A 16805-nucleotide genomic window follows, 5' to 3' on the forward strand; every position below is an offset into this window, starting at 1 on the left:
TCCACTCACCTCAGCCTCCCAAAGGCGTGGGATTACAGGCTGAGCCATCGAGCCCGGCTAGGTAACTTTCTACAGACATGGAAGGTTTAAACCTTTTGGCTAACAAATGATTGCTTGCTAACTGAGCCATATTTTTCACCCATTATTTTCCAGTTGGCTTTCTCCATTTCCTTTTTAACTGGGGAGGGGGCAAACATTGTTAGTTTTAAAAAATTATTAAAGTGACACATCCAATTGAAAGGAGAAACAAAATCCAACAAAACAATAGTTGGAGACTTCAACACTCCACTCTCAATTTTTTTTTAACTCTGTCGCCCAGAAGTTAGGTGGTGTGATCATAACTCACTGCAGCCTCAAACCCCTATGCTCATGCAAACCTGACACCTCAGCCTCCCAAGAAGCTGGGACTATAGGCACGCACCACCATGCCTAGCTAATTTTTTGATTTTTTTTATAAAGACAGAGTCTCACTATGTTGCCCAGGCTGATCTCAAACTTCTAGGCTCAAGTGGTCTTCCTGCCTTAGCCTCCCAAATACTCTCAGTAATTGACAGAACCAAACAGAAAATGAGCAAGATCATAAAAGACCTGAATAAGGACATTATCTAACTTGACCTGGTACCTGTAGAACACTGTGCCCAACAATACCAGAATCTATATTCTTTTCAAGTGCACACAGAACATTGTTCAGGACTGACTGACTATATGCTAGCCATAAAATAAGTCTCAATAAGTTTTAAAAGGCTAAAATGTTACAAAGCACCTTCTCCAATTAAAATGGAATTAGAAACCAACAACGAATTTTTTTTGAGAATTCCACAAATATTAGCAAATTAAACAGCACACTTCTAAATAACCCATGAGTCAAATAAATTACAAGCAAAACCTAAAAATATTTTTAGATGTGTTAAAATGAAAACATAGCAGATCAAAATTTTTCAGCTTCAATTATATCAGTGCATAAAGGAAAAGTTAAGCTTTACATATCTGTATTAAAGAAGAAATAAATCAATAACCTAAGCTTCCACCTTAAAAAATTCAAAGGAAGCAAAAGGAAAGAAATAATAAAGATTATTCCATATAATAGAATAATATATCAAGAAAAATTTATATCAGTAAAACAGAAAAAATAGAGAAAATCAGCAACAATAGTTGTTTCTTTGGAAAGATAAACACAACTGACAAACTTTCAGTTAGAAAGGGAATCAGCAAAATTTTTCTCTAAAGAGCCAAATATGGGAGGATTGTTTGAGCCTAGGAGTTTGAGATCAACTTGGGCAACATAGTGAGAGCTCAACTCTACAAAAAAATTTTTTTTTAAATAGCTGGGCATGATGGTGTGTACCTGAAGTGTCAACTACTTGGAAGAACAGGAGGATCACCTGAGTCCAGGAGGTCGAAGCTGTGTGAGCCCTGCTTGTGCCACTATACTCCAGCCGGGGCAACAGAGTGAGACCCCTACTCAGATAAAAAATTAAATAAAGAGCCAAACAGAAAATATTTTATGGGTTTGGGAACTAAAAATACCTCTGTCTAATGATTCAATTCTGCTGTTAAGCATGAAAATAGTCAGAAAATATGTAAATGAATGACTGCGGTTGTGTTCCAATAAAACTTTATACACAAAAAGCAGGACCCACTGTCTATTGCTTGTTAATCCTTGATGCATATGGACAAAAAATATCTACAATTTAAGTCAAGATACTAATGAATTCCTCTTTGGAGAAGCCCCATCTTTTGAAAAACAACAAATAAAAAACACAGATTATAAAATTTGGGAAGGAAACATAAAAAAGGAGACATTATTAGCAACTTTATAGAAATTAAAAGGATTATAAATATATGCTATAAGAACTGTATTCTAATAAATTAGATCAATTAAATGCAACTAATAAATTCCTAGAAGGACAAAATTACCAAAATTGACTCAGGAAGAAATAAAAAATCTAGGTAGATATACAAAAAGTAAATAAATTGCATTTGCAATTTAAACTATTCTCATTTTACAAAGCCTGGGCCCAGACAGCTTCACTGGTGAATTCTATCAAATACTTTTCCCAACTCATTCTATGAGCCAGTATTCCTTGATATCTAAGCTAGACAAAGACATCACAAAAAAAGAAAACTACAGACCAATATCCCTCATTAATACAGACTTCAAAATCTACAACAAAATTTAATAAATCAAATCTAATAACATATACAAAAATTATATACCATGCAACATATAAAAAATTATATACCATGACCAAGTGGGATTATTTCCTAGGAATACAAGGGTTTATTTAACATATAAAACTCAATCAATAAAATCTGTGACATTAACAGTTTGAAGAATAACTACATGATCATCTCAATAGACACACTAAAAAAGCATTTGACAAAATCTCATACCTCATGATTTATTTATTTATTTATTTATTTTTTTGAGTTGGAGTCACTCTGTCACCCCGACTGGAATGCAGTGGCATGCTCCTGGCCACTGCAGTCTCAACTTACTGGGCTCTGGTGGTCTTTCCACCTCAGCCTTCCAAGTAGCCAGAACTACAGGTGCGTGCTACCACACCCGGCTGATTTTTTGGATTTATTGTAGAGATGAGGTCTCGTCAACTGGCCCGGGCAGGTCTCGAACCCGCGGGCTCAGGCAATCCACTCACCTCAGCCTCCCAAAGCACTGGGATTACAGGCTGAGCCACTGAGCCCGGCTATACCTCGTGATTTAAAGGATGGAAAAAAATAAATAAATAAAACCCTCTCACGACTAGGAATAAGAGGGAAAGGGAATTTCCTTCACCTGATAAAGGTCATCTACAAAACCCCTACACCATACTTAATATTGAAAGATTCAATATTTCCCCCCTAAGATCAGGAATAAGTCAACGATGTTCATGGTAACCATTTCCATGCTACCTGTACCAAAGGTTCTACCCAGTAGAATCAGGCCAAAAAAACCCAAAAAACAGGTAGGGCAAAGACAACCCAGATTGGAAAGGAAGATGTAAAACTGCTCATGGACAACATGAGGCTAGTATAAAAAACCCTAAGGAATCTACACAAAAAAACGAATAAGAACTTATAAAAGTTCAGAAAGGCCATAAGATAAAAGATTAATACACAAAAGTCAACTGTATTTCTATATATAAGCAGTAAGTCATCTGAAAAGGAGATTAAGAAAATAATTCCATTCATGTTTAAGCACTTAACAAATTTTCAATACTATAAATAATCTAGTTGATGGACATCTGTGAATATATAAAGTATTTTCTGTATTTCAGATTTTCATGTGAATAGATTCGCGGAACTTTGCTTCCACAGTGACAGGTACAATGGTATAGGCACTGTGTATAAAGTAATGGATTCAAAGAACAATGACTGTGTTATACAGGAGAAAGTGATTAAAAATACAAGGTAATTCTGGGTTTTTCTGGCTAACAGAATTCATTCTAAATAAATTCAAGAAAGGTGAGGGTCACTCACCTGCACAGTGTGAGACAAATCTGACACCAGACACTGACGGAGCCTCTCATCACTCCCAATTCCTTGAAGAACAAAGTCAGGCACATAGGTTGAGCAGTAGCCACCCAGCAAAGACCTCCCAAAGTTGGCAATGTTAGGCTGAACCGAACTCACTTCAATTAACTTTGACCTGGAAAAAAAAAATCCCCCAAAGGCATACCTAATTAGTAATAAATATATATAACTAGGGGGAAAAAAACCCCAAACAAACAAAAAACACTGTGAATACTGCCAGTCCTTATTTCCAGTACCATTAATTCTACAGAACATACTCAGTATAAAGCTATCCTTATATAAAAACTGGCTCAAGTGCTCTCAATCAGACCACAAAATACTCCTCCTCATCCAGAGAAGGTCTGACAAACAACTCTGTAATGAAGTGAGGATCAATCTTTCTTAGGAGACTTTAGGAAACCCATCCCTTGTGCTTCTAACAAGTTCTTAATATAATCAGATTATGAAAACCACCATCCAAACAAAGTAGCTAAATACAAGTCCAAAGCTGGGTGTACAACATTTCTTAAGCATGACTTCTCTTTGTATACATGATCCAAAGTGTACGTCTCCTGTTTTCCTCTTAGTCTTGGCCAAATCTATTTCTAACAGTGACTCCTACTTTCTCAGGGATTACCTTTCCCTAACTACCAGGCTCAGCAAAGGTCCTTTTTGGGGGCACAATTTACTCCAAAATAGCTTGAAACCTCCTAGGCAATAGGGAATCTCCTACAACCAGATCTTTTAACTTTTCTCTGAGGCATTTACAAAGTCTTCTTAGGGTTTTTGTAGGGTTTAGCCTTTAATCTTTCCTATGAGTAAGAGAACATGATTAATAAAAGAGGATTTGACCAGGACAATGATATTTTCTTTTATATCAGTTACTACCAACCTTCAGAAACCAGATAAACAAAAGAATGGTACATATTTATGTAGGGCCTATTAAAGATGAAAACTTCCTACTTACCCAGGAAAAGGTATCTCATCCTCTTCTGCCCAATCTTCTTGTTCTCCTCCATAATAACTGCTGACTTGTCTAGTCATATCATGACCTGTATCTTCACTTTCACTATCCCCAAGGGCACTATCTGAACTTTCATTTCTTGGAATGTCCCATTCAGTTCCTACAGCATTTTTTTTCTCTGAACTCTCTTTATCCCCATGGGGGACAAGAATGGAGAGTGCCACCCTTTGGTCCTGCTGAGGAAAGCAGGTTTTACATGAATCTTGGTGAACTGTTTCTACACATTTACAAAATTCATTGTTCTGTTTGTTATTTTTTGCATACAATCTTTTTGAAAACTCTAACCTACAGCAGTGTTCTTTACTGTCTGTACTTGTTTTAACTGGAACATCATCAATAGTCCTGGTTTCAATTGAATCATCATTAAAATATTCATCAAATAAGCTCATGCTTTCAGGATCTGAATGATTCCAACAAGGAAGTCCACAAGAATCTCCAGAAACAATGTTCTGTGTATTACACTCTCCAGATTGGTCCTTAGTTGTATGTTTAGTTTCTTGACGCTGATCAATAGCCCCTCTTTCCTCCTTCAATGGCTTGGTGTGATGCCTGGTAATCTGATCCACCACTGCCTGACTTCGGAGTTCAGTATCTGAATCAGGTGACATAGAATCCCCAATCAGGAAAGTAACCTTTGTCTGAGCTGCCTCACAAGAAAATGCAGCAGGTACAACCTTATCTGGAGGTTTTTTTTCCACAACTATTCCTGTGGATCTCATTGCTTTGCCTGTGTGACTATCTGATTCCAGCAATTCCTCACTCTGCCATGTTTTCTCTGTTGGCTCTAAGCCTGACTCTGACAATGCATGTTTGTCTACTGGAGCAGATCCTGTGCAAACAACTGTCTCTAACTTGGTGTCAAGGCAAGTTCTTAATTTATCTCTGTACTGTTTAACATCAACAACATTTTCTTCTTGGCAGTCAGAAGGAGAAATCACTCGGCGCTCATCTGAAATTCCTAGCAGCTCCTTAGAGCTGTTTTGAATATCTCTCTCTTGCAGTGAAACATTCTCTATATTTTGCCCAAGGAGTGGATGACTGCAATATTTACAATTACAATTAGGAGTTCTTACTTCTTCTGATTCTTTAAAGAGCAAACTGCTCTTGTTTCTATGCATTGTGACAAGCACATACTCCGATTCTTCTATTTCACCTTTCTCTAAAGTGGTAGTAATTACGGTGCCTGGCATAACGATGGCTTCATCTTCTCCGTTTTCTAAAAGATGGGTTTCTTGAAGTTCAGAGCATCTTATAAAATAAGTAAGAAAATAAAGTAGCCTCTGGACCATGTCTTGTCGTTTGCCAACTACCACGGTCCTCGCTAACCGTACAGGAGAGCCAATAGCGCCATACAAGTCTCCTGCAATAGAAAAAACAGTTAATGGACATATATCCTCTGCTCACCACAGCTAAGCAGGTTATTTTCAATTATTGGAAACCCACTCTTATTGTATGAGGGGTAGTTCAGGTTTTAGCATTAGTTCTTTAACAGATGAGTGATTATTCAGGAAAGCAGGATAAAATGAACAGTCCTAACCAGAGTGAAAGGGGTTTCTAAAAGATGTTTTTCTTTGGGTTCAGAGCATCTTATAAAATAAGGAAGGGGTTTTTCTAGCTTCCTTCTTAAAGCCTGCTGTGATTCTGAAACCTCAAGCAAAGAGTCAGTTCTGAAAGTCACATATACCAAGTATATTCTCTATCCCAGGCCCCATGCAGAGTACTCAAGAAGTACTGCCAAAAGTACTATGTACACAGACTCTGTAGTAACACCCAGTACAGAAAAGAGAAAGCATAATATCTGCTGGTTTGCAAGGAAAGGAAGGGGGAGTAGTGGTGAAATGGAGCAGAGCATAGTTGTCACACTACACATTTGATTATCCCTGATTTAAAGCATATCTCTGAATTTTAACTGTTGCTGCCATAGCCAAGACCCCACCACATCAGCACCCACGTTTTCAAAAGCCTATTTCCCCTTCCATTCCCTAAAGGGTTGGATATTCAGAGTAGGCCAAAAGGAGTAGGAAGAGAGAGACTCATCTTACTAAGAGGAAGAGAAAGGGCAACAAGTTTAGTTATGCAGTTCATTTTCTCTTTTTTATCCATACTGGACATGCAGTCATTATATTAAAAGGATGAGGAAGACTAGGAATAATCTATTTAATTTCTATATTTATGCTACAGCTCAAAGCAGTAATTTGAGTGTCAAAACAACTTAAAAATGGAGAATACAAAGCCACTAATTTAAATGTAATCCAATCTTTGCAAGTTATCAGTATACACATTTAAAACCTCTACTTTTTACTTTATAAAACCCTCATATTTTAAAAGGAACATAAATAGGTCTCAAATAAACATGTGCTGTAGACAGTATTATGATAAATTTTCTCCTCTAGCTAAGACACTGGCTAAAATATCACCATGCCACTGTTCTAAACTACTCCCCAAATATCCACTCCTTGAATTTGCTTTTGAATTGAAATTGCTTTGGCATGGCAAGTGGGTCTTTTAAGACTGGTTCCACTTTACTTTTTTTCAGCTTTATCTTATCATAGTTGTACACAACCTTCATCTTTATTCACCCAAAACCTCACTTAAACTAGATTACCTAAACTGGACCACTGAATATGCTCTGCACTTTTAACACCTGAACTCTTTACCCACATGATCTACTCTCCCTTCCCTCTGTATCTCTGCTAGTCCAAAGCTTCTCACCCAAGCATCCTCACTTAGGCAAAAGTAAGCTCCCCTTATGGAATGCCCTCTGAATTTTTTATTTCTCTTACAGTTCCTCTTTGGATTACCATTTATATATATATAAAATCATTATCATCCACTTATAGCCTACAGTATTATAGACTGTCAACTTTTTGACAGCAAGGACCAAATCATTCATCTTTATACCCTCTATGTTTTTTGTAGAGCCTTAGATATATTATACACTCAAATGATTATAAAATTAAAAATAGACTTGAAATGCCCCAATTAAAAAAGACTAGCAAATTAGTTGATTTTAGAAAAGGTAACTTAACATCCACACAACAGAATACTATTCAGCATTAAAAAGAAATGAACTATTAATACATACAACATAGGTGAATCTCAATTATGTTGAATGAAAGAAGTCAGACCAAAAAAACAATGTATTATATTATTCTATTTATAAAAAACTATAGAAAATGAAAAAACTATAGAAAATGAAAACTAATCTACCATGAAAAAGCAGACCAGTGACTGCCTAGGGACAAGGGAATAAGAACAGTGAGGTTGGGGAGGAGTGAGGGTTTACAAAAGGGCATGAGGACACATTTGGAAGTAATGGATATGTTCACCATCTTGAAGGCAGTGATGACTTTAGAGGCACATTTATATAAATTTACAAAGATACAAAATGTATCAAATGATATGCTTTGAATATGTATTTACTGTATGTCAATAACAACTCAATAAAGTGGAAGGGAGCAAGGGAAGAAAGATATAGGGAGGGAGGTTTGGTTATATTAATTGATAAGTCATATAACAATCTGCCTGGCAAACTCAATCACCAGAACAACCTAAGGGAAGAATCTACTCTTGTTTTACTCTTCTTCCAACACCTAATAGAAGCAAAGTAATAGTGGAAGTGATCAGTAGCTACGTGTACCAGACATTGTCCTAACTAAGCACTTTATTATCTCATTGAATTTTCACAACTTTTTATGTACCACCTATTATTATTCCTACTTTACAAACAAGAAAAACTGTGATTCCAATGTGGTGTGCATGACTCCACAGCCAGTGCTTTTAAGCACCCTGCTACAATGCCTCCTTAATGCCCATGAACTTATCAACCATTCACTTATCCATTTATTTAGTGGGGCTTAGCAATAGAGAGACATTTTTCAAAATAACTCAGCAAACAAACAAAAGTAGAACAATAGAAACCTCAGCGAACTGCTTCTCTTTTAACCAGATTTGAAATACCACAGATTACTTTGTTGATTCATTCTTTCTGGGTAATGTACCTAAAACAAAGTATAAAAAAAGAGACACCCTGAAGAACCTCATTATTGGTAAAGCAGCTATTAGCCTGGTCCTCTTGCTCCACCTGCAGTTCTCTATCTATAAGTAACGATACCAACCATTAACAAGGGGAAAGGAAGCCAGGCTCGGTGGCTCAGCCTGTAATCCTGCGCCTTTGAGAGGCTCAGGTGAGTGGATTGCCTGAGCCCGCGGGTTCGAGACCCGCCTGGGCAACGAGACCTCATCTCTACAATAAATCAAAAAATCAGCTGGGCGTGGTAGCGCATGCCTGTTAATTCCAGCTACTCGGAAGGCTGAGGTGGAAGGATCGCCGGAGCCCAGCAGGTCGAGGCTGCGGTGGCCAGGAGCGGCCACTGCACTCCAGTCTGGGCGACAGAGTGAGACTCCAACTCAAAAAAAAAAAAAAAGAAGGGGAAAGGAAAATATAGCAGACATGAAGGACAAGTAAAGGAGAGATGCTTTGGAATGGAGAAGGTAAAAGAAAGCAGTTTATTTCTTTTTGTTTTTGCTATAAAATAATTACAAACAGTTACATAATACATAGTGTAAGAGTTTTCAGACTACGTACCTAGCTGTGCCCAAAGTGGGTTATATGGATGAGTCTTTGCCAACATGTCCACACTCTGAGAGGAATGTTTTTCTAAAAATATTTTTATAGGTGGTTGTCCATTTGGCATGACTGTTGGAACCCAGGCAAGATGATTGGTCAGAACTGCAGTAATGAGAGCTGGCAAGAATCTGAAAACAAAATACACCCTATCAGATTCCAATCTGTCTTCATGAAACCTTAAGTAAAACGTAGTGACAGAGTAAACAAGGAGACTACATATGCTCATGTAGCCAAAGAGCATAAAAAAGGAAAATAGAAAGGAAAGAACACATACACCTCTAGGATTAAAATGAAAGTTAATAAATTTTTTTATTAAAATAAAGGGAACATTCACAACGCTGTATTTCAGATCATAATTACAAAACAAAAATGACATTTTACTTGAAAAACTATGGATTCTTCTCAATGTTTAACCCACAGTTAATTAACGATTCAACCAAAAGGTCATTACATTTCCAAGCTTCTGAATAGTAAAATGAAGGTAAGTATTAAGCAAACTCTGTCTACCATCAAAGAAACAAAAAACATCTGAATTACTCATCTGGATTCCAAAGACCTGATTAATAGTTAAAAGAAAACAATATGATAAAATAGCACATTAAAATGTATCATTGGAATCTTAGCACTTCCTTATATTATGTTTTCTACCTCTTTCCTATGAAATGAAACTATCATAACTAGATAAAATTCACAAAAAATGGGAAGTCTCAAAGAGTTCTGTAAGATGTCAGGAATTTTAATTTAACACATAAAAGACATTTTTACTACTTTTCATTCATAAGGTTCTGTGATATTCTTCTTACTCTATTATTTAATTATCTTTTAGAATTCTATTTAGATTATTAATAATATAAAATAATTCCAAAGGTAATGATTAAGTCTTCCATATTTGTAATTGTGTTTGGTTATACTCTAGATATCTAGTTATAGGAAATGATATATAAACAAATAAATAAAGCCATACTGATTTTTGGAAGCATTTTCCATTAGAAAAGTGAATTCCTTCATGAAACGATGGCAAAGTTGGTTCTTTTCTGGAGTCCCCGACATCATTGTAAGCCAGACAGGTTCTCCAATTCGTGGCATTGTGTAAAGATTACAAATTGTTGCTCTAAAAAGAAGAGGACACATTATAAAATTTACAGTTCCCAGAGTTACATACTCATAAAGTGTATGTTGCCAGCTTGGGTCTTACACCTAGATTGTCCTTGTCATCAACATAGTACCACGGGAAACGTTCTGTACATGAACTCAAAATACAATGGTTCTGGTGCTGACTCTGCCCAGCAGTGCCATGTAACCTAGAGTAAATTATTCCTTTGCTTTAAGCATCAGTTTCCTCCACCTGTAAAATGAAAGGATATGATTGGGCAATTTCTAAAGTCCCTTCCAGTCCCACCTTTCTAAGTGGTTGTATTAATTTATGTTGCAAATAACTACATATACAAAACAAAAATATATTAAATGTGGTAATGGTTTATCCATCTACCACTCAAAACAATAGTTTATCTGCATAATTTTGCCCATGCTTAGATTCTAATAAAGTTCTTAAGAACAATGAGAACACTATATATGCATGCTAAATTTTATGACAACTTTCTCAGTTTTTCCTTAAATCAACACAAGGAAAAATTATTACACAATTGTTATGTGCTTTCCTGGCTGTCTCTTGGTTTAATTTAAACAATAGCTAGTCCTGTGACTTGTATTCTCCTAAAGGCTTCAGAGCATACTTTCAAGATGTTAATTCATTTCTTTATATGTTAATATCTATTCAACAAAGTCCTATATAATCACTAGACTAAGCAACTCCTGCAAATCTTGAGGCTTAAGAAACTAGTCAGTCTTGCAGAAACTACAGAATGGTGTCCTACTCTCTATTAATTTTAGAACAGTGCTGTCTAATAGAACTTTTGGCAATGATGGGAATGTTCTATATCTGCACTGTCCAATAAGGTAGCCACTAGCCATACATAGTTAGTGAATACTTGAAATGTGACCAGTACAAATGAGTTGAACTTTTATTTTCTTTAATTTTAATTAAGTTAGCCACATGTTGCTGATGGCTCAGCTCAGACTGCACTAAATGATACTGCTCTAGAAAGTTCTGAGAGGAGCTGGGCTCGGTGGCTCAGCCTGTAATCCTGCGCCTTTGGGAGGCTGACGTGAGTGGATTGCCTGAGCCCGCGGGCTTGAGACCAGTAGTTCAAGACCAGCCTAGGCAACATGGTGAGACCTCATCGCTACAAATAAAAAAAAAATTGAGTCAGGTATGGTGACATGTGCCTATAGTCCCAGATACCGGGGGTTAGGGGAAAAAGGGAAGCTGAGGTAGAAGGATCGCCTGAGCCCAGAAGATCAAGACTGCAGTGAGCTATGATCATGCCACTGCATTCCAGCTTAGGTGACAGTGCGAGACCCTGACTCAAAGAATAAAATAAAATATAATAATAATAAAAATTTTAAAAATAAAGTTTTCCAAGATTTCTACAAACTCTAATACCCACCTTAGTATAATTCTCTAACATCTATGATCCAAAAAAAGGGGGAAAGAATTCTCTTGTCTGTACAAATTTCTTTGGATTTTGAAACAGTACAAACACAATATATTACAATGAATAGAAATAACAAAAACAAGTCACTTTAATGAGCTCCTAGAGGACATAAAATCATTGCTTAGAATTTCAACAAATAAAGGGGCATTTTATAGAGAAAATGACTAGAATACAAACTAAGAATATACAAAAATGCTTATTTTTAAGGCTTTTTAAAGATGTCCAGATAGGATGAAAAATTGAACACAAATGTGTATCTTCTTTCCACTTCTGAGGCCACAACTGAACACCATTTTAAGGATGTGAAAACAGGTAAACTATTCAAACAAAGAGAATTGCAGAGAAACCATTAGTGAAAAATCAAAATTAGTGATTTCATAAAATTCTGGAATACAAAACATATGGAAGAATTGTGACTGAAGCACAAAGTAGAGGAAGCCATAGGCTGTAGTCTCACAGAAGAAGATATGGACAAAGATGAGCTAATTTGCCCGAGTAAAGCAAGAAAAGGCTCAAGACCCACAAATGCTTGATAAATGAAAGAGTTAAGATATAGGTTGGCAAACCCCTACCTCCACTCCACTTTCCCACAGAATGACTACAGATAGGAGAGCACATAAAACAGCTGAATGGTCCAGAGCAATCACTTCCTCCAAACCCTTCCTAATGTTTGTATCTTTCACACTATGTAATCAGATACAGAGTATATCTTGTAGTAGTAAATATTTATGGAGGATATGGGGGAGACAAAGATTAAGGAAAATAATGTCTAAATACATTTCTTCAGGGAGCAATAATGAAAAAAGGTAGAAAAACACTGCCCTAAAGTGAAGGTCTCCAGTCAGATGCCTGATTACACACAGAACTCCTAACCTACAGTTTGGTTGGTATCTTACTCTCAACTACAAGTGGGCAACCAAAAAAATGATATGTACAAAAAGACTCCAAGGAGAGAGACAGAGGCAAAAATAGAAAGAAGATACACATACTCACATATACAAAATGACTTCAGAGGAAACAGAAATACTGCACAAGACAGAAGAGACTTTTAAAATAAAACTCTAATGCATATTCTTAATATAGCAGATAATCTATTTTTCAAAGAAAAAGATTATCTGAAAATAAAAAAGTATCAAAGATGTTTTGAAATGAAAAAAAAATCATAGAAGGCATAGAAAGACAACTAATACACTCAGAAAAAGAGAAGGAAAACATAAAAGAAACACAGAAGAACAATCCAGGTGTGCCAATTTCTAACAAAAACGATTCCAGAGAGAAAACAGAAGAAAACATTATAAAAGAAAGTAGGAGGCCAGACTTGGTGGCTCCCAGCACTTTGGGAGGCTGAGGCGAGTGGATTGCCTGAGCCTGTGGGTTCGAGACCAGTCTGGGCAACTTGGCGAGACCTCATCTCTACAATAAAAAACAGCCAGGCGTGGGAGCACGCATCTGTGTTCCGGCTATTCGGAAGGCTGAGGTGGAAGGATCGCTGGAGCTCAGAAGGCTGATGCTGGGGTGGCTGTGAGCGTGTGTGCCACTGCACTCCAGCCTGGGCGAAGGAATGGGACTCCAACTCAAAAAAAAACCAAACAAACAAAAAAAAAAGAAAGTAGGAAATTAACCAGAGCTGAAGGATAAGATAGTGCTAAAATACTGAGAGGATAAAGGACTAAGGGGCAGGTGTAAATTCATCTATCATGGCTGAAAATAAATATGATCTAAAATGGATGAATCAAGAAATAGCAGCATTAAGTCTACTATTTAACAATACAGAGATAATAATAAATAAGTAAGAGTTAAAAAGGAATGTTAGGACAGGCATGATGGCTCAAGCCTATAATACCAGCAATTTAGGAGGCCGAGGCAAGAGGATTGCCTAAGCCCAGAGGTTCAAGATCAGCCTGGGCAACTTGATGAGACCTTATCTCTACACTAAAATTAAAAAATGAGCCAAGTATGGTAGCATATGCCTGTAGTTCCAGCTACTTGGAAGGCTGAGGCAAAAGGATCATCTGAGCCCAGCAGGTCGAGGCTGCAATGGCCGTGAGTATGCTGCTGCACTCCAGCCTGGGCGACAGAGTAAGACTCCAACCAAAAAAAAAAAAAAAAAAAAAAAAAAAGAGGGGGAAATGTTTCTGGAAAAAACAGGGAGAGAGGTAGGATAGGGTTCATTTATGTTTATTAGACTTTTCAGAAGTGTTTGTTTCTTAACCATGTACATGGACTTTTTTTGATGAAAAGAAACACTGTATAAATCAGTGAATAAGCTGGTACGTAAGAGTTTTCCATGAGTTTCTTTAGCATACTACCATCTACTACAAGTTTATGTGCCATGGGACAGAGCCAGATCACAAATACTGCACTAGTGGTCCACTGAGGACCTTTGCTTTATTGCTTTAGTGTTAAAGGAATATGTGCTATGACTTCAGTGTTTGCAAAGAAGGCAAAGAAATTACACAGCAGAGTTTCTCACTATATATAACTCTATGTTGTCATTAACAATCTAGAAGTAATGACATCTAGAAATCATTTCTTTCTTCCCCACTAATGACTGTGCCCTGTCATCCAATGGTAAGAAAAGCAAGTATTTTCAGTAATTCGTACCCTTATTTTTTCCAGTCTGTGTCCAACGAATGAAAGATTCCTTTGGCTGGAAAGGAACTGTGGACATGATTTAGTCTTCTTTGATACACATAAAGCAAAACTCTAAGAACCTCATCCTTGCCAGGCAGCAATGCTAACTAAATGGCTTCCTGTTTCTCTAGATTTCAGGGTTTCTGCATATATGTAAATCATTTCCTTCCTCTTCTTAACTACTCAAATTTTATTAATCATCTGTTCTCAAATAATCACATACTTCAAAAATTATGTAACTGTTAATTTTTAATAATCTCAATTTAAAAGGACAGTCATTTCTCAAGCATCCTGAGGGAACTGGTTCTAGAAGCTCCAGCGATATTAAAATTCATGGAGGATAAAGTTCTCTATATAAAATGGCATAATATTTGCATATAAACTATGTACACCCTCCTGTATACTTTAAACAATCTCCAGATTACTACAATGCATAATACAATGTAAATAGTTGTTAGACTGTATTGTTTACATTATTTTTATTGTTGCATTGTTATTTTTTAAAAAATATTTTTATCTGAGGCTGGTTGAATCTGCAGATATAGAACCCACAGATATAGAGGGTTGACTACACAGGCTATTTTCATTATTTGAAAAAGTTATGTTCTATAAAGTCCATCTAAGCACTGACCTAGCTAACACAGAACCACTGTACCTAGGGAAAATATACAATTAGTTAGGCTCCTGTGAGCTTTGGTCACAACATTTTCATCAACCCATCAAGTCATAACCTTGTTTTCATGTGGGTCTCTGTATAAAAACACCTTATTTAATATATATTTGTTGATTCACTAATATTAAACTCATGGTCAACAGCACTATAAATCATGACTGAATGAAGCTTATCTAGTATGTATATTTTTTCTGTAAGGCATATCCCAAATGTCTTGCACTGAATATTAGACATTTCAGCACTGTGCTGAAATCACTTATGGAAATGCAAAAAATATTTGTGCTACATAAATGTCAAAAAGGATATTTGTTTACAGTATGGGAGTTGAAACAAGAAGACAGAACATCACCCTATTTGACCTAATCTGTACACATGTACACCAAGCGACTCATGCTCTGTGCATGTGTGCAAATCATCACAGGAGCATGTAAGTATATTCTGGGGTTATAAACGAATTTTAGCAAGTAGGTGAATTCTCAAATACAAAACTCACAAATATTAAGGATCAACTGTACATCTTAAAGTACTATACAGGTACACCTTTTAATAAAAATTATTATAAGAGTGTATAAAGTACTTTCAAAGTATCATAAGACTACTTAGCAAACCTTTCATATCTGCACAGTGACTGAAACAAAATGACCAAACAATACAGACCGAAAGGCATATAATTATGACATATGCATTCAATGATTTTATAACTCACACATGTTATAAATTGCAGGCAATCTTGAAGTTTTAAGTCTAGGTCATCTGTACTATCCAATACCAGAGGTATTTAATTAAAATCTTCTAAAATAAAAAAATTTGTTTATAACCTAAGCACAAGATCAGTATTCCTGTTAGGAAGGAGTCTTATGACCATATTTACTATTCTGGTAACCTCAGTTGGGTCTATAATGACATTATAGACCCAACTGACTCTGTTTCCTCAGAGTCCATTAGAGACTCTTGGCCTCTTGCCACAAAATGGACTCTGTTTCCTCAGAGTCCATTAGAGATTCTTGGCCTCTTGCCACAAAGCTTATGACTACAGAAAAGAAGCTGCTAATCCAAGTGTAACTAACAGCTCCAAGTCCAATGACAAAGATTCATTGCCCTGCAATAATGCAAAATGTGACATTCAAAAAGAATCCAGAAGGATTATCTTAGGCAAACAAAAAGGATTCTTGAAACATATTTATAATAATTCCAAAGCTAACTAAAAAATTTAAACCATAAAAAATTATCACGGCTGGGTACGGTGGCTCAAACCTGTAACTCTAGCACTTTGGGAGGTCAAGGAGACAGAAGAGCCTGAGTCCAGGGGTTTGAGATCAGTCTGGGCAACTTGATGAGACCTCATCTCTACAATATATCAAAAAATTAGCTGGGTGTGGTGGCCTGTGCCTGTAGTTCCAGCTACTTGGAAGGTTGAGGTGGAAGGATCACCTGAGCCCAGCAGGTCGATGGTGGGGTGGCTGTGAGCATGCCACTGCACTTCAGCCTGGGCGACAGTACAACTCCAACTCAAAAAAAAAATTAGCTGGGTATGGTGGTGCACACCTGTAGTCCCAGTTACTCAGGATCACCTGAGCCATCACTCCTTAGCTCCATTTTTAAAAAGTTATATATACCTGGCATGCCTACAGTTTCACCCTGCCTTATCATAAGCTAAAACAGCCTCTCACTCCAAAATGTGATGGCCCATTTAAACCAGTGGTCCCCAACCTTTCTGGCAGCAGGGACTAGTTTCGTGAAAGATAATTTTTCCATGGACTGGGGGGGGCAAGAGGATGG

General features: G+C 36.8%; 1 protein-coding gene across 2 annotated transcripts in view; it reads right to left on the reverse strand.

Annotated features, from left to right (window-relative positions):
• FNIP1 (folliculin interacting protein 1) overlaps window positions 1-16805 on the reverse strand; it is a 150442-nt gene that overhangs the window by 18310 nt on the left and 115327 nt on the right. For both annotated transcript variants that reach the window (XM_008061748.2, XM_008061747.2), the window contains 4 exons: window positions 10129-10275; window positions 9123-9292; window positions 4478-5894; window positions 3478-3646 (listed from right to left, as the gene is read on the reverse strand). In XM_008061748.2, the coding sequence (XP_008059939.1) occupies window positions 3478-3646; window positions 4478-5894; window positions 9123-9292; window positions 10129-10275 (1903 nt within the window). The remainder of the gene's footprint in view (window positions 1-3477; window positions 3647-4477; window positions 5895-9122; window positions 9293-10128; window positions 10276-16805) is intronic.

The sequence above is a fragment of the Carlito syrichta genome, unplaced genomic scaffold (genome assembly GCF_000164805.1).
Source record: "Carlito syrichta isolate Samal-C Ts95f unplaced genomic scaffold, Tarsius_syrichta-2.0.1 Scaffold305570, whole genome shotgun sequence".
Taxonomy (NCBI): domain Eukaryota; kingdom Metazoa; phylum Chordata; class Mammalia; order Primates; family Tarsiidae; genus Carlito; species Carlito syrichta.